Consider the following 19743-nt stretch of genomic DNA (forward strand, 5'->3'; position numbering starts at 1 on the left):
CCTGAGTAAAATGATTAATAGCACAGAAGTTTGACAGAAGTTGAAGTCAGAGTCCTGCAGTCAGGAGAGGTTGGCCTATTATCAGAACAACGTGGTTAAATTTACCTGAAGTTTGTTTAGGATGGAGCTTTTAATATTTATATAATGCTGGAAAGTTTAATAAACAATAATAAATCATGTTTATTACACTCCAACACACCATGATCACATGAAACTGTGTCAGTGAACTATGAGGGCAAAAAACAAACCACAAAAAACACAAAATAATCATTCATTAATCATAATCAAGGTAAAAATGTTCAATTAATCATGATTCTAATTTTTGTAATGAGGTTCGGACCTTTGCTGGAAGGGAATTTTAGCAACTGGACCTCTTTGAATTTTAATTGAATACCCCTGGCCTAGTAGATGGTTACTTCTATGAAAGTAACTTTGTGAGATATTTACTGAGACAGTCACTACATTCACAGAGGGGTACATGAGACAGATAACCTGTGAAAAAAAATCATATACCTCTGCCACTTCATATTGCTTCTTATGAAACAAAAACTACCAGAGCCCAGGAGTCTCAAACACAGCCATTAATCATTCACTGCTGGTGAATTGTGTTCAAACTGTCAAACTAGGCAATGCTGATCAAATATGAATCAAGATTCTGTTAATACACTGTCTGTTTCTCTCCTCAAGTGTTATTAAAACATATTTCAGTGTACTGTTTAAGTATAAAACGAGAAAGTTTGTGTGAAGTCGAAAACAAAGCACCACTCACCAGCTGGATCAACTTTCTCATTTTACAAATAAACAATACACCGAGATATGTTTCATTTGAGGACAGAAATAGACAATGCAGGAACAGAGCCCTATTTGATCAGCACTGCCTAACTGACAGTTTGACTGCAGTTCAAAGCAGCATTACTGACAACTGCGTTCAACAGTCCTTAGCTCTGATTGGTTGATTTCCTGCAGCCGCAGTGGATTCTTGTTTATGCAATTAGAAGCACTACGAAGAGGAGGAGCAACATGATTTCTTATTTACAAAATGTCTTTCTCATGTATTACTATGTGGACGTAGTGACAGTTTAAGCAAATATGACAAAAAATGAATTTTATTAAAGTTAACAACTATCTTATCATCTATCTATCTAAGCTATTAAGAAACTAGTTTGTGAGAGTGTCGGGGAGTTAATTGTTTCATGTTGTATGTAGTTGAATTACAAAATAAATGTTACTGAAATCAGTTAGTTACTGAAAAAGAATGTAATCAAATTACATTTACTTGTCCAAGTGCTGCTAATTACAAAGGGATTACATCATAATATATGCTTTCTATATAAAGTCTATGTGTAGAACCTAACATTTATTCTGTTGCTTTGGTGTGGTGATACCAGCACTACTACACTACAGTGGAAATGTATGGAAAGATGCACATGTAATGACAGTGAGTAGTAACCCAAATTCAAATATTGAAATTATGATTATTCTGAGGACATCTTGGGCTGTTCACCATCTGTACTTCTTTACACTAAACAAAAAGGGAAATATTTGGCATCGATGTAATTTATGGGTGCAGTGGAGCTCACAGTGGCCTGTGTGTTGAGTCTGACACCCCTGTGACATAAGACCAGGTGGAGAGGCAGAGTGTGTTTGCATCACATCGACATCGACATGACACTGCTGTGCACTTACGTTTTCATGTTTGAAGAAACATAGCATCTTCAGCTCCCGAAATACTCTCTTGCAAGAAACAAGGTTTTGGAAGACATTGGGCATTTTTTTGAGGGCAACTCGCTTTCCATCTCGGGGGTCCGTCACTGACCTGGGTGAAGAGAAGAAACATGACATTGCAAAGACTGAGTGGCTCTTCTGAGCAGTTAGCACTCTCACATGGTTGATGTTAGGTTGATACAGTAACTTGAATCATATAATGTAGCAGCTATTGGATATTTTAGACACTTTCAGTATCTCTGTAACTGACTGAAGCTGTATGGGTGACTGCCACTCCAAATGCTGACAGAGAATTCACATTTCTCACTCAAGACAAGCAGAAACTCGAGGAGGAACACGAAGCGACAAACACATAAACAATGAAAGCAGTCACTATTAACCCTCTATAAGCACCTTCTATAAGGCGGATCTCTTCAAAAATTAGAGTATTGTCTTGCTTCACCCGTCCCTGCTTCTTGTGACACCCCCTCCCACCACCACCACCACCAAAAAAAAAAAAAACTGTAATGGGGGAAAAAATCAATAAAATCAATGTTATTGGTCTACATAAGGGACAGCTACAGACTTCAGCTGGACTCCACAGTGGTCTGCTTTCATTCACAACTTGTTCATTGATTCATTTTTCTTATTTTTTCTGTTAGGTAGTTTAGTGTATTGAATAGTTTCACAAACTTCCCTTTATGAGGAACCTGTAATTTGTGCATTTTGCGCATTTTGTAGGAATTCTGTAGGAAATACAGACAACAGACTGGGCCAAGAATATTTTCTCTTTCCAAAAAGGGAAAGAGAAAATGAATGGATTTATGTTATTTAAGTTCTGTAATTTAAAACTAATTGTTTCTGAGAGCTGACTATCAATGCAATCACTCTCCTCCACCCTTTGTATTAACTCCCTTGCTTACAATGCAAGATTATCCTTAAATCATTTCATATTTTGGTTTTCTTAGTAATTCATGCTACAGTTGATTGAACACTAGCTTGAACACTAGATTGCCATGATATTTGGTATAGTCTGGACTGATCTCTAATCACTTTTGTGACCTCACCTCCAACTTTTCTTTTCTGTCACGATGAGGCCAATAACACTTTGCAGATCCTTTGATTTATAGCAAGGTGTCTTCAGAGCTCATGGCTGAAATTCAGTGAATCAGTTGTAGATATTTATAGTCTCCAGAGGGTGCTGTAATGTTTTTGATGAGCCTTCTGATCAGAGCAGATGAGAAGATAGCTTGCATGCAAGCTTGATCATCAGAAATTAGACAAAGACAGAGTGCAGCACTGTGACTGACGGACAGATCAGGAGAGAAGGACTTTCGTGTTATTCTTCAGTGTTTGTTGTTGAGTCGTGATTAGACAGAGAATCTCTCAGTGTAGGGATGCAGAGAGCAAAGCCTCGTGAGGAACACAGCAGGTGGAAGTAAGAGCAATCCAACTCTACACACTCCAGCCCTTCGCAGCACAACCTTTAGTGAACCTTCAAATAGGATCAGTGGAGGCAAACAGATGGCAGGGGACTAAGATCCAAGGTTTCACTAAGACTGCTCCAAACACCCTCTCGAACCAGAGGAACTTTCAGCGAGTCCGCCACACCACAGCCACAATGCTGTGGTGTGGTCAAGTGTACAGCACGACAGGTTAATGCTACCTGAAATTACCAAAATTCTTCTTTTATTATTATTTTTTTAAAGATTATTTTTTTGGACATTTTCTGCCTTTAATTGATAAGAAAGCATGAAGGAGGGAGAGAGAAAGGGGGCAACATGCGGCAAAGGGCCAAGGCTGGAATCGAACCCGTGGCCTGTGGCAAGGACACAGCCTCTGTACATGGGGTGCCTGCTCTATCCACTGAGCCACCAGGCGCCTCATTCATTGTTTATCTGACTTGTTTACAGGCCTTAATTTGAAATAGGCTGACATTAGGGACAGGCTTTTCTTTCTAATCTTCAGTTAATCTTCAGGTTTCATACCTTTCTTCCATCATATATCAGCTACGACTCCCTCTGCTCTCTGATCTGATCCCGTTTGTCATTACTGTTAATGCTTACTCGAGACTACTTATTATTTCATTATTTTTATTATTATTGTATTGATAGTAATCAGCTTCTGTTGACTAGAAGGGCAGAGTTACCCCAGTGCGATGTCCATCCCCAAAGTTCAGACCATGAATATGAGATCTGCGCGGCAGCTGGTGTCCTTGTCCGGAGGACTGTAGTGGGTGGTGGGACAGGTTGTGGGTCACATCAGCATCAAATCTGCTGCTTGAATGAATGCTGCTTTGGTGTTGGTGTTTGTGTTTCTTCTCACTACACCAACTCAAAGAGTCAGCATTTTAAATGAGTCTCTGTTTGTTAGTGTTGATCTGCAGCACAGAGGCGTTGAGGCGTGGAAAGATCAGAAACCTGCTACACCGCTGAAACACGGTGTTTCACACAGACGGCAGGTTCACATGAACCAAGCTAAAAAAATCTTGTCTGCCGATAAATCACAGAGTGAGGAGGCGCGAGGGTAAACAGAGTCAGACTGAGCAGGATGGTAAGGGGACAGCAAAGACAAACGAGAGCCGGGAAAACAGCAATGAGACTGAAACAGGAGCAGCTGTCAGTCAGGAAAACAAGAGAAGTATCAACAGTGACAAAAAATCAGAAGGAGAGCAGGCTGTGGCAGCAGAGGACACAGTGATAAACGCTGATGAAGACTTGATGCGAGAGAAGAGGATTTTTAAGCTCCAGTTCTACAGAGAGAACGGTCGACCAACATTAGTAGCTCTCAGGCCATTCGAGGAGAAGTAATCAGGATCACGAAAACTCTACGCCCTCTTCCAGGTCTTTAGTTCTGTCTCTCTGTTTTCATTATTGTTTCTTTACTGTACTTTATGCCTCCATTCTTTCTTACCCCCCTTCCTTTCTTGAGTCACAAGTAATACACCACATGCACAGCATTTAGAAAACACGACCAAACACAGTAAGACACTGCAAATATCCCACATGAAAACGGAAACTGTTTCCAAGGGCAACACTGGATACCTTGAGTGCACAGGCCCACGTGTTGGGAGGCCTGCACTGTAAATAAGTGTAAATAAGTGAATTCTGAGCAGAGCTGACTTCATCATCATTAAAAAATGTATACAGACTGTTGATGTGAGGCGCTCAATGCTTAACAACTCATGTTTTGGCTATCATGGATGACAGATACATTACTAATGTTGAGACAAACACGTAACTGTAATTCCACTTCTTTTAAATGGGTTCATAACTTGATCATAGCAGACTAACAGCCTATTCATCTTTTCCAGTTGATCTAATACACTCATAGTGATGCTCGGATCAGCTGAGCGGTGTGTGTGTGTGTGTGTGTGTGTGTGTGTGTGTGTGTGTGTGGGTGTGTGTGTGTGTGTGTGTGTGTGTGTGTGTGTGTGTGTGTGTGTGTGTGGTTGTGAGAGCAACAGAGAAGGGAAGAGAAGGCGTACTACTGTGCACAGAGTTTCTGTAAGTTATTAATAACTTCATGTTACTCGCATCATCCAGGACACCAGCATATCACTCCTCACACAACCTTATGGCAGCACAATAAATGGTGTGAATTATTCAACAACCAACATTAGAGTGTGAATGCAACCAATGGACAACAGATCAGGAAATTTGGGCTTGTGTTCCTTGAAATATGGGCATTTTTTTCCTCCATGATATTGAGGACAAAAATAGGCCGATAGTGGTGAGTTGTAGTCTGTGTGCACGATCTGAATTACTTCAGGGGATCAGTGTGTTTATGTTTTTGTAAATAACTTTCTCACTTTGTTTTCATTGGGCCTGTTGTGATAAGAAGCCAGTCAAATGTCATAGAGACTGTTATTTAACTTTACTCTGCAGAGAATACAAAACTGACTTGTTGCTTGATGTTAAGGCCCATTAGGCTCCAATTAATAAACCCATGAAAACATATCAATTGTGTTGCATTGTTCAACTACTGACTTTTCATCCTAGTGATAATAGGTACAATCAGAGATCAAATTTGACACTTGCCTTGACCCACACTGTTCCACAGCAGCATTCAAGTAATGTAGCTGTTTATTTTTGGATTAACAAGTGAGTCAAATGTATTTATATAGCACTTTTCACAGATAAAGTGCTACACAATAAACAACATAAAACACTCAAGAAAGGAAGCACAGAAGATGAGGCGCTCTGAAAGTGTAAATGAGAATAATAATAAATGAGAAGGGTTGCAGGGGGGCTGGAGCCTATCCCAGCTGTCATTGGGCAGGAGGCGGTGTACACCCTGGAAAGGTCCACAGACTATCACAGGACTGACACACAGAGACAGACAGCATTCATGCCCACATTCACACCTACGGACAATTTAGAGTCAGCAGTTAACCTGCATGTCTTTGGTATGTTGGAGGAGAACATGCAAACTCTGCACAGAAGAGGCCCCCCACTCAAGGTCCGAACCTCGCCCCAACCCTGGTTTGAACTTGGGACCCTATTTAAAAGCAAAAGTCACTTTGTCAGTAACTACTTTTGAGAGAACTAGTAACTGTAACTGTAACTACTGACTAATTTTCATTACCTTACACAGCACTGATTGTGAACCACGAAGCAAATTCAACAGAGCCAGACTTTCTTTGCCTGAGTTGCTCGACAAACTGATCGTGCGTTCACATGGCGTTACTCTCAGCAACTGTGATTGCGCTTACGTTAGCTTGGAGAGGCAGCTGCACTGCACACACTTTTTTAAAATCTGTTTATGGGAAATAAATGTGCCATATGAATTTTAAGCTGTGTCCTAACAGCATGGGAGCATGGGAGGCTACCTATCAGGTGTGCACTGGACTGGAGACAGAACCCTTGAAAGATGGCTGATTATTTGCTATCTTTCTATGCTGGGACTTTTTAAACATACATTTCATATCATGATATTTAATGGAAATGCAATATAGCCAACAGCCCATAGGTCGCTATTAGAGGTGGTCATAAGCAGAAACTTTCCGCTTCTTGCGATCCTTCTCCAGCCAGCCAACACCTTATTTAGGTTTTTTCTGTAAAAGGAGGTATAATGTTTCAGCTTCAGGATTCTGTTCCTTGCCCACTGCACTTTCAAAGCGATAGGAATGAATAGAAACAGGGGCTCCAGCAGAAATGCAGCTCAAAGAGGCAGCACTGCGTCACGCACAGCCTGTTGGATCGTTTTAACAGAAATTAAACTGACACTGTGAGACATGTTGCATTCATTTAGGAAATTATGTTAGGGCAAATAAAACAAAAACAAATAAAGTAATCCCTTCAAGTTATCATTTTAAAGACTCACTCTATTCAGGATACCACCAATTTAACAGTAACTGTAACTAAATACAGTTATAATCTTATATATATATATATATATATATATATATATATATATATATATATATATATATATATATATATATATATATATATATATAGATATAGATATATATAGATATATATAGATATATATAGATATAAAACTTAGTTATTTGTATTCAGTTACTCCTCAACCCTGACAGTAAAAACACAAAGTCTAATGGAGAAATATGTTGATTTGACCACTATGTCTAATATGCAATAGCGACACATTCGACATCTCTGTAGACTTGATGCAGCAGATTTAAACAATATATTCATAAATTTATATACCTAAACTGACACTGTCCCATAATAAATGAGACATGGAAATCACTTTTGTTTTTGGCCAAATCAAAGTAAAATGATTTCATTAACTGAATAATATCTGGAATAAATACCAATAGACTGATATTAGCTGTAATATGTCTGCAGTCTAAAACAAACTTCAGCAAATCAGGACCAACAACAAAAACATTATTTAGAGTGGTAATATTGTGGTATGGTTTAAAGGAATGAAACTACTTTACATAGTCAGGTAAACGTCCTCCTGAGCGAGAATAACGCAAAGTATTATGTACAATGCTACCTGTCATTTAATGGAAGGCTTCTTTAAGGCAACCCTGGACAAATGAACCAGAAAAGTCATGTCAAGTCAGTGTTATTTATAAAGTCCATTACCACAAATCAGAATGTGCCTCTGAGGGATTAAAAGCATACGACATCCCTTTGTTCTTGGACAGCGGATAAGGAAAAACACCCCCAAAAAAACTTTAACAGGGAAAAAAAGGGTAGAACCCTCAAAAAGAACAAATGAGGAGGGATTCCTCTTCTAAGAGGGACAGGCGTGAAGAAGATGTCATAAAGAACATTAAAATTACAGTAATAAATGTCAAAAGTAAATGAAGCTGAGTAAGTTCTCACACTGTTGGACCAATGCAGTGCAATTATCACACCTGCATGTGGATTTGGGATTTCCTGTCCAACTGGCACCAAACAGTGAGACTGGGTGCATAAACACCCTCCATTATTTTCATCAGCATCGGCGCTACAAATGGGTGCATCCTCTACTTTACATCTTGTACACCACCCATGACTGCTGGGCTTCCTACAACATCACTGCAATTCAAATCAATTTGCAGATAACATAAAGAACGATGACGAAACTGCATCCAGGGAAGAAGTCCAGAGCATTACTGCTTTAAACAACCTGGATCTCAATTTAAAAAAGACAAGAAAATGACTGTGGATTGTATCTTCCTTTAGATACCTACATCACTGAGGATACAACAGGGCGGCTGTAGCTCAGCGGTAGAGCAGGTCGTCCTCTAATCTGAGTAGCAGGTGACACCTTGTATGATAGCCTTGGCCACCAGTGTGTGAATGCTTGATTTGAAGATTTGAAAAGCGCTATACAAGTACAGCAAAGACAGCACAGAAACAACTGTACCTTCTGTGGACCTTGAAAAAGACAAACATAACGAATAGTAGGAGTTATTGGTGTATTTTTACAGATGTGCAATAAAGTGTGTACTAACCTATGTCATCACTGTCTGGTAGCGATGTAACGATGCATCGCAACACAGTTAAAAATTGATAAAAAGTATGTGAAATCCAAATCGGTGAAAAGAAAGATGAACCACAATACACTTTTTGAACAGCAGAGGGCATAATCTACTCATGCCTTTGTTTGCTCGATGTGCTAGTCACTATGTGTTCAATGTCATACGCCATGTCTGAGACTACTGACAGCTCGCCAACATAAATAAGACAAAGCAAAGGCCCGGCGACAGCCAATATTAAAATAGAACATGCACCCTTCAGTTTCAAATCGGAAATGTAGCAGCATTTGAGCTTCCTCAAGTCAGAAAGAAATAAAGGCGAGAAGATAAAAAAAAAAGACAAAAACAGTCTGCAAATATTCACACAGGCAAACCACACTGATAAGTGCCTTTGCCTCCCTGTTCGCCCAAACGAGTGCAAGAGCAAAAGAGAGAGCCGAAATCACAAGTTAAACATCAGGGGACATTGTGAATGTCCAAAAATGCTTTCATTGCATAGTTTGTGTTTTGCATTTATACTCTACCTCAGAAATAAAAAGGGATTCTTTACTTTGATTTGGAAAAGAAGAGAAAATGCAGTATTTTGTATAATTTAAGTTTGAAATATTGAGTTGAGTTGAGTGAATCGTTACATCCCTTCTGTCTGGTATGGCTGCTATACAGCTCAATACAAAAGTCCCTACAAAACATAATCAAACAGCTGAAAAAAATCAACACATGGCTTCCCAGGCCAGCAAACATCTCCAAGGAACACTTTTCACCCTTATTGAGTGCTGTTATGCACTTTTATCAAATACAACACAATCATGTGTGATTGATTCAGCCATATTGCCCTACCACACCTTCACACGCTTTATTTATTATTATTGGGCCTATTTAACAATTAGTACCTTTTTTTACTTAGTGACTTTTATTTAATCTTAAATTATTTATTTATTTATTAAACTATATTGTGCACCACAGGGAGTTTGCAATTTCTTGTATGTAGAGTTGGGTTAATGATTGGTTTTGACAATGCAATCCGGTGTATGGTTTGACTTACTCCGGTGTAAGCTTAGACCGGTTTGATGTATGCAAACTGGGTGAACCGGCATTTGTCATTATGTCACGTTCTGGCAATTTTAAAAGTAGCCTAAGACACAACGCTAAATCAAACAAAAAAATTGCATTAGTAATATGCAATAAGACAGCGTGTTTCATATAATGTCATGTTTGTAAACTTACTAATGGAGCAACTGGTATCATACAGGTTGTGTGTAATTAACTGCCGTGGCGGCCAGTGTCAGCAACATAAGAGAGATCAAATTTCAGCAAAGGGGGGAGGGGGGTCAGGGTATGAAGGTATAATTCGTTTTCAGACGGGATTGAACTGTATGAAAAATAAGAAAACGGCTCGTTTACTAGTTTTAAACCATTAAACGAGAAAACGGAAGTTCAGAGCCGTTTTTTCCATGATCCAATGTTTGGTCAGAAACCAAAATCCAGTAGACAAATTTCAAAATAATGGTCAAATTTTGTTTATGTTCATTTCTTTTTGTGATTTTATGTAAAATAGTGAAGAAATGAATCAAAACGTTCAGGTGACGTGGAAGTAAATGTAACCATGTCGAAATAAAAGCCATGACAGATTTAACCAGATAGATAGATAGATAGATAGATACGCTGGGGCCTAATGAAATAATTATTTTATAATTTTTATACCCATGTCATACGTGGTAACTCGGGCTGGAAAGCTCTTTGAGAGCTGTTTTTTTTTCCAGAGTAACTCACGCTTGTCAGTGAGAAGACTCGCTGCGGGTTTGGCTTAGATCAGAACATGCCACGTCATTATAGGCCATAAATGTATGAATTTCAGAATCATAATTCATGACTGAGGATACTGAGCAGAGATCTGTATATATTTATTGTGAACTTGTATAAGGGAGAGGAGCACACGCTGACAGTTTGACGCTGGTGCGTTCGTGCCTAATTTACAGTAATATGTAAAGTAAGATGTGTGTGTCTTGCAAATCTGCACAGAAAAGTAGCGTAGCTCTGAATTTTTGTGTTCGGGATTCTTACATGAATATCAATCATCTCTGGCGTTTTGATTGAGATCCATTGAAGCGTAATGATTTGATGAATTATTACAATTTTATGACGACAAAATAAGCGCATCTCAGGCTGTGAAGCAGCTGAACAGCTGATTTTCAGGTCAGCTCGCACTCACCAGCAGGGAGACTGTGAGTTTGATGCAAATTGCACCATGCTAAGTCATGATATTAATTGATGAGACCCCCCCACACACACACACACACACACACGTTTGTGATGCTTTTAGACTTCTTGTATTGAGCTGTAGTTACTGGTTTAGGGCACCAGAGAGTATGCCCTGAAGAGAGCACTACGCGTGGTGACAGCAGCATGTTGGTCATTATTCCCCATTATTCACTGTAAAGGTTGGTTTCTTTCAGAGTACATTGTAAAAGTATGTTATTAAAGGTTCTATATAATAATAATGAATTGTATTGAATTGTATTGAACTGTAGTTACCGGTTTAGGCCACGAAAGGGAGTATGCCCTGAAGTGAGCGCTACTCGTGCATTTTGGTCATTATTTGTCATCATTTACTGAAAAGGTTTCTATCAAAGCACATTGCAAAACTTTGTTTTTAAAGGTTCTATATAATGATAACTATAATAATAAAATGATCAGGATCATTATTATTAGGTTGTCACCTGGACAGCTTAATAATAATGATAATAAAGTTTATTGAAGAGCAACACCAGACAGGTTATTATCATTCCTATTGAAATTAGAAGTACATGACCTTATCATTTTATTTAAGATTGATTGACTCATTTTACCCCAGATATACAGTATATGGTGTGTAATAATGGACAGGCAATAGAAAGTTAGCCTACATGTAGTTTTCAGCTGCCGATAAGTGATTGTTACCCTGTTGGCTGGAAGGGTGTTTATGTCTTGAGAAACCTTGATCTGAATTTATTGCCATAAGTCATCATTTCCAACAATCAAACGTGGTTACCTCACAACCATAAAGAAACTGACACTAATCTGCCTTATCTCAGGGGACATATTGTATGCACTTTATACATGTACAGGAGCATATCTGGCTGCATTGCTTTGGTGCGTCATTAACCCTATGTGCTCTCAACATAAAACGGGATATATCAATAATAAAATAAATGATAAAAAGTATATATCATGAAAGCCTATTCAAACTGCCAGAGGATCTAAATTCACACAGTTATGTTCACTGGCAGAAAAAATCAAATCCATTCTACTTGTTCAAAGCCTCTTTGTGCAGCAACACAGGGTCTTACAGGGTAGAGGTTCATCATTTTTTGATCTCTTGACATTACACATGTGCTGCTCATGTGCACATACAACACCTGGTGCTAGACTGACCACAGCTACTGTGCACCTGCAATGATTGAAATAGCTACACAAATTTTACAGTTACTCTCACTTTTATTTTATTTCAGTGTCCCACTGTAACCAAAGACGCCAGGCCTAGTGGGAGGGAGAGGAGACAACATGAATCAGAGATGTTACAGAGTTCTCACTGCAGCCACACAGAGCCTTTTGTCATTTTTCAAAACAAAAACACTGAAAACTGAGTTTAACGTTTACTGTGCCCATCCCATTCACCTTGCATGTTGGACAGGATCCTCTCCATCTGATTCATAAGCTGCTCTCAGGTGAAGGAACAAAAATGTTACTCTGTGACACAGTCTTCTGTTGCTGTGGCCCATTTCACCAGTGTTATTCAGGGACTTGTTTTACTGTGTAGATAAATAAGACCAAGTTTTCCAAACAACAAAACCATGGTAAATACTGTAATTAAACTGATAATCTAATTTCTTGTCCAGTGAAATTCTATTTATGAGACAATTATGTGTTTGGGAATTTCGTTACGTAACAGTATACCAACTTTAAAAAAAAAACAAAATAAAAACTAAACCTTATTGCGGCTGCAGTAAATGTATTTTTTACTCAACAAAAACAACAACGAAAATGGGTTTGATGAGTTTGTGTTCTGATGACCTGAAAAATAATGTTCTTCTGAAGGTCTTTAAATAGAAAGCAGTTACCCTCTGACTATCAATATGTTACTGCTCACAGAAGTGACAGGGTATACTCACTATATGTCAACAGTCATGGTAATGGTAATCTTACATAAAAACTAACCATGTATTCAAACAGGTAACATGTGGGAGAGCTTTGAAATGTGACATTTTAACTCATGAATTGCTGGAGGGGTCAGGAAGTTTGACACTCCACTTCAGAGCTCCCAGAGCCATGAAATCAGAGACAGCTATGTGGTATGCTGAAATATGGGCCATTTAAATCTCTAATTTTTCACTGACTTCAAGCTCGCCCAAAGAGTGATGAGAAAAGAATAACTATTCCCTCAAGGACTTTTCATGGTTTAATCAAACAGATTGTTTTTCAGAACACAGAACAACATTGATAAAAAAAGAACTCAACATTAAAAAGCTCTGTTTGATTAAACTTTGAAAATTCCTGTGGAAATTCATTATGTTGTTTTTAATTATGAGTGTAAGGTAAATCAATGATAGAAACAGGTGGTAAAATAGACATTGGAGAAGCCTACTGGATATCAGGTATCAGTGCAGTGTGTAAAATCCCAAAAATCAATTTCTTTATGGTTGTGAGGTAACCACGTTTGATTGTTGGAAATGATGACTTATGGCAATAAATTCAGATCAAGGTTTCTCAAGACATAAACACCCTTCCAGCCAACAGGGTAACAGTCACTTATCGGCAGCTGAAAACTACATGTAGGCTAACTTTCTAGTGCCTGTCCATTATTACACACCATATACTGTATATCTGGGGTAAAATGAGTCAATCAATCTTAAATAAAATGATAAGGTCATGTACTTCTAATTTCAATAGGAATGATAATAACCTGTCTGGTGTTGTTCTTCAATAAACTTTATTATCATTATTATTAAGCTGTCCAAGTGACAACCTAATAATAATGATCCTGATCATTTTATTATTATAGTTATCATTATATAGAACCTTTAAAAACAAAGTTTTGCAATGTGCTTTGATAGAAACCTTTTCAGTAAATGATGACGAATAATGACCAAAATGCACGAGTAGCGCTCACTTCAGGGCATACTCCCTTTCGTGGCCTAAACCGGTAACTACAGTTCAATACAAGAAATCTAAAAGCATCACAAACGTGCATTTAAACTCAATCTTATATCAAACAATTGTGACTACGCATTTGTGTGTGTGTGTGTGTGTGTGTGTGTGTGTGTGTGTGTGTGTGTGTATCATTGTCATTTAGTATGGTCCGATTTGCATCAAACTCACAGTCTCCCTGCTGGTGAGCGCGAGCTGACCTGAAAAGATCAGCTGGTCAGGTGCTTCACAGCCCGAGATGCGCTTATTTTGTGGTCATAAAATAGTAATAATTCATCAGATCATAACGCCTCAGCGGATCTCAACCAAAACGCCAGAGATGATTGGATGGTTGATATTTATGCAAGAATCCCACAGACAAAAATTCAGAGATGCGCAACTTTCTTGTGCAGAGATCTGCAAGACACATACATCTTACTGAACATATTACTGTAAATTAGGCACGAACGCACCAGCGTCAAACTGTCAGCGTGTGCTCCTCTCCCTTATACGAGCTCACAATGAATATATACAGATTTGTGTCATGTCGCTGAACAGTGTGCTTCTATTTACATCTGATGCTCACTTTGAAAGCGCCTCAGTGAAGGCAGACCAGCTGATTCATTTGAGTTGAAGTTGAAATGAGAAATTATTTATGCGAAATATCTTTCTTTCACTATAAAAACCTAAACAGTGTCAGCTGGCTGGAGGGAGATCATAGGGAAACTGAAAGTTTCTGCTGAGGTAGATGACTGTCTTAAAATGTAAATGATGTCTAAAAGATCAAAGCCTGCAAAGCATCTTGTCGACAGACATGCCAACTTGATTAAGGAATTCAAAGATCGACAAGTTGGTTAGCGAATGTGATAAATACGTTTTTCCATGCCCCCAAACGCAACTACCAAGCAGAGATCTCTGTTAATGAGGTGTATTTCATAGTTTGTGTTCAGTCTACTTTTATATACAGTATATTTTATATATGAAAGTAGACTGAGCACAAACATTGAATATGAATTATATATATATATATATATATATATATATATATATATATATATATATATATACACATTTTAGGTCTGTCAAAATAACACATTAATTTCAATGTATTAATCACAGAAAATAACCTGTTAAAAAAACATTAGCACTGATGAATCGCGTTCCAAGGTGCTCTTTAACCCCATGGGTCATTGAATGCCACGGGGGCTTTGTAACATGAATTTTTGTACCACCGGAGTACTTCAAATCTGAAATATCACCTCAACGCAAAGCATTTAACAGCGAACCTGGTGTAGCACAGCCTCTGATGCTAGCGCTAGCAGCCGGCCTCCTCAGACTACACTGGACCAGGCGTTCACACGCAAACTGAGTAAGGTTACCTACGACCGACTAACTAACAACCAGTTTGGGTGGTAGAGGACAGGAGGTTGACACAGTTTATAAGCCGCCATCAAGAAGCAAAAATGTGTCTAAAATCCAGCAGCTTTATGGCACAGAAAAGAGATAAAAAGATTATTGCGCTGACTGGGGATTGTCAATACACAATGTGAGTCCCTACAAGATGTGAGGCACAAATGCCCAAAAACGTCCACCATCGGCTACGTCACCACAATAGGAAATTCAAGATGTCACCACAAAACTGACTGTAAGTCTCTTAAATCTGAACCGAGAGTTTGACAATAAATAATAATATTAGCCTGATAACGATCATAGTTAGGGTTACCTTTTCAGTGTATCAGTAATATTAATAATTATGTATGTATTTATTTATTATGTAAAATAAGGTCAATTCAAACAACTAACCAGAAGTCAGATTTTAACAGTCTCACATCTTAATAGACTATATTTCTAAAAATAGAAGTGAGCTAATTTTTCCCCAGGTAAATATAACCAGGGGTTTGTGGGCTCACATCCACTGTTAAAGTGGGATTGTGACATGCAGTTGTGATCATGATATGTGGTTTGTCCAAGAGGTGTAGCCTTAGCTTGCTGGCCAAGATGGCGGACCATTTTGCGCATGCGCGCCTCACATAGCGTAAGGACTCACATCTTGTAGTGACAGGGATCACTGGACTTCAGTTAGCAATCACAGTGACATCGGTGTTACTGCACAAGTCATTGACAGTGAGTGGAAACTTAAGCATAACACATACTAAAAATTATTCAGTTATACATACATGAAAATTGATGTATGTGATTAATTTAGATTAATTAATCGCAGAGCATATATATATATATATATATATATATATATATATATATATATATATATATATATATATATATATATATATACATATGCATACGTATATATATAAGGAAATTGACACATTATTCGGAACATTTTTGTTTAAAATACTAACATTATTAACATTACTAACATTACTTGCCTCTCTATAGTCTACCGGTTCAACTGGAATCAAAATAAAGGTGTCTGAGTGACCCAGTCAATTACCAGACTTAAACCCGACAGAACATTTGTGGAAGAAACTTAAGATCAAGATTTAGTAGCGGGCCTCCTGAACCCTACAGATTTAAAGACTGTCTGTGTGAACAATGGACCAAACTCCCATCTGAGCACTGTGAGAGATCAGATTCTTCACACATGAAGCATCTTGAAGCTGGTATTGCAAGCAAAGGCTTGTTCACAAAGTATTTCAGTTAGCATGTTCAATACTTTTTTCCTGTTTCATTACTCTTCATTGCATATAACTTTTTATTTTGGATTGAATTGTTACAATTTTTTTTTATATCTGTGTGGTTTAATTGAGTTAATATCAATGTCTGTGTCAAGTGTCTGCATGGTTTCGGTCATTCAGTTAGCATGTTCAGCGTACATTACAGTGTACATTACAGCTGATAACTGTCAACAGCAGGCTGCTGTCTGTCATAGACTATTGAATGCATTTGGTCCATCTTCCAGAAAGTCATTAGTTTCCATGAAAGTCACTGCGGTGTAAAGATCAACTTGCAGAAATTTTAAATTTCACCGAGTTAAGTAATTCATCACAGTCAACATTAAGAGTACCTACTGTTTGTTATTTTCATATGCTTTTCTCATGTAAACTTCTAAAATATCTGTACTCACAAGTGCAACATTAGTTGAGAGTAATGCCAACTTTATACAATGCCAACTAAGTAAAAATTTGACTTTCAAAATCTAAGTATATCCCTACAAACAATTAGGTCAGGTTGAGAGACTCTGCCAGTTGATTTTCAGATCATAGCCTGCTGAAATTAATAGAAACCAGTGGCTGATTGGAATATATGCCAAAGGCATTGAGCTAAACCCTTATGGCGTGTAGTAAAATGGGCTAAAACCTGCATGACTGCTGGTAAGGTCAGTTTAAACAATGTAGTGCAGTGCACTTACCAGACAACCCCAAACGCTCCATAGCCGATGGGCCTGTCCGGCTCGATGTCCAGCTGCTGCTGCAGGTGGTGCGTGTGTTGCTGCTGCTGCTGCTGCTGCTGCTGCTGCTGGTGGTGGTGCTGGTGCTGGTGGTGGTGGTGGGCTTTGACGGCGGCGGCGGCTTGAACCTGCGCGGGAGCCGCGGCGGCCGCCGGCCCTGGGGCTTGTCCGGGGGCAGGAGAGGGAAAGTATGGCTGCTGCTGGCCGGGGTTGAGCATCACCGCCGCAGCGGCAGCCGTGGAGGTGTGCTGCTGAACCGTGTGCACGGCGGCGGCGGAGCCCGGGTGCTGCAGGTGATGCTGGCCCGCGTGGTGGTGGTGGTGCATGTGGGGAGGCGGGAGGTGCTGGAGTTGGTGGTGGTGATGCGGGTGATGGGCAGCCACTGTTGAGGAGCCACCGTTGTAAGCAGCCATCATTTTGGAAACATTTGTTGCCGTTGTGCCGCAAAGAGCCATTCACTGAAGCTGAACTGCCTGCTGACACAACGTGCTGCTCAAAGTGATGAGAATGGCTGCCGGCGACTAATGACAACAGATCAATGAGCCAACAACTGCTACTTGGAATCTGTTGGTAGAGAAACCATCCCGGTGTGCCTCCTTATCATAATGCTAACAAGGATCTGACCCACTTCCTTGAAATTAATTTTCGTGCTTGGACACTCTCAGGCTCCTGAAGCCTGGGGCTGATGGAGGAAAGCACATCATGAGCATGTAGCCTACAGCAATGACCACCAAGTCTACAAATCTGTGCAGCCCTCTCAGTGCCACTCCTAACAATGAAAAATCAAAAGATGTTGAATAGAAAATAACCCGCACCCCCCTCAATAAATAAAAAGTCGGTGGCCCTAGATGTCCCTCATGATCGAGGTGGCGCCCCCTCCCTCCTGATGAAATTCAGCTTCCCAGTCTTGATAAAACAGTGTGATCTAAATCATGTCACATGGGAGGCAACGCATTCATCTTTTAAAAGTGTCCAAGTTTGCCACACGTTCCGGTCCAGCGCCGCAGCTCTTCCCAGCACCGGGGCTGCGCACGGCTCAGAAATCGCATCTGTTATTCCAAACGGAATCCTCCCCGTGATGTGTGCGCAGGCCAGACAGGGGTAATCTCCGAGCCGTAATTAACGCTGCTTATCCGGTGCAGAGGAGCTGTATCCAAGCCCAGGCCACAAAACAAGAGCGCAGGCAGGCAGCAGGCCCAGGCCTCGGCCACCCGCTCCTCTCACATAGTAATACAAGCATCCAAACAAATGCCCATCATTCTGACGGAGACCGAGCTTCGACCATGACCCAAAACACGAGAAGAGGAATCCTCGCAGACGGCTGACAGCCAACTTCTTCCCCCCATCGACAGCCCGGTGTGTCGCTGGGTTTCACTCTGTCGCCTCGCGGCTCGTCAGCACACATCCAGGAGAGCAACAACACTGCGGGGAAAAGTTCAATCCTTTTAATGCACGATCAATGATCCAGCTGCCAGGAGCGAGAAACAAGACAGTAGCGCTGCAGCTGACAGCTCGCAGCTAGCTGATCGTCGGAGTCCTTCCGTTAGTGCCGGTGCCGGTGCCGGTGTCGGTGAGCCCTGCTGTCCGCTGCGGAGGAGGAAGAGCTCTACACTTCGGGCCCACGCCGCTCCACCGCCACTGACATGATAAACTGTTGGTCACAAGGAAACTATGATGTGCAGTTGATCCAACATGGTGAACAAAACCTTAGCTACTCGGCGGTGAGATTATGCAGGACTGCCAACCAATCGCATTCCGCACCGCAATGACGTCACGGTAATCTCCCTGATGGTCAGTGTGAGCAGCCAGTGGCGCGTGCGGACTGGGTGACAGCGGGCTGACTGCTGCTGAGAGGAGCCAATGAGAGCCGAGCCGAGACAGTGAGGCACAAACTAACTGTTCAATTCAGTTCAATAACAAATCTGTGGAGTCCAGTCCCAATACAAAGTACGGAGCGAAAAGCCACGAAGCGTGCGCTGGATCAGAGCCTATTCAATCACCGAAGAAACGGACTGAGCGACTTTAGATTAGTTAGGCGTACAGCACTGATACTCACTTTATGGCCTCCAGAGGGGTGTCGTGTGGACCCCAACCATTTCCTAATTCACAATAAAAATAAAGTGATTTACACTTGGAATTGTTTTTGTACTTCTAGTATGTGTAAGGTACCAGAGTGCAATAAACAGCATCAAGAGATTGTTTATCAAAAATAAATGAATAAAGGAAAAAGTGCCAGTGGAGGATTCCTGGCACTCCATACAGAGGTCCAAACTAAGACCCTAATGTCCTAAACTCCTAGAAACGAACTAAACTCAGAGAAACATACTAAATTCCTAAAACATTCTGAAAGCCTAGTAACCTCCTAAAATCCTAGAATTATCCCAAAACTGTAGAATGTCCTGATATCCTTGAAGATTCCCAAAATTGTAGAAATGTCCTAAAATCCTAGAAACATCCTAAAATCCTGGAAAATGTCCTAAAATCTGAGAATGTCCCAAAATCCTAGAAACATCCTAAAATC

The 19743-nt window shown here is 40.0% G+C and overlaps 1 protein-coding gene across 1 annotated transcript in view; it reads right to left on the reverse strand.

Moving 5' to 3' along the window:
- nlk2 (nemo-like kinase, type 2) overlaps positions 1 to 19027 on the reverse strand; it is a 49906-nt gene extending 30879 nt beyond the window's left edge. Inside the window, exons 1-2 of the mRNA XM_088079367.1 lie at positions 17184 to 19027; positions 1687 to 1816 (exon numbers count right to left, since the gene is read on the reverse strand). Coding sequence (XP_087935493.1) covers positions 1687 to 1816; positions 17184 to 17677 — 624 coding nt within the window. The 5' untranslated portion in view covers positions 17678 to 19027. The remainder of the gene's footprint in view (positions 1 to 1686; positions 1817 to 17183) is intronic.
- Between the last annotated feature and the right edge of the window lie 716 nt (positions 19028 to 19743).

Source organism: Plectropomus leopardus, chromosome 6, assembly GCF_026936395.1.
Source record: "Plectropomus leopardus strain MGB_pleo_1.0 chromosome 6, ASM2693639v1, whole genome shotgun sequence".
NCBI classification, from domain to species: domain Eukaryota; kingdom Metazoa; phylum Chordata; class Actinopteri; order Perciformes; family Serranidae; genus Plectropomus; species Plectropomus leopardus.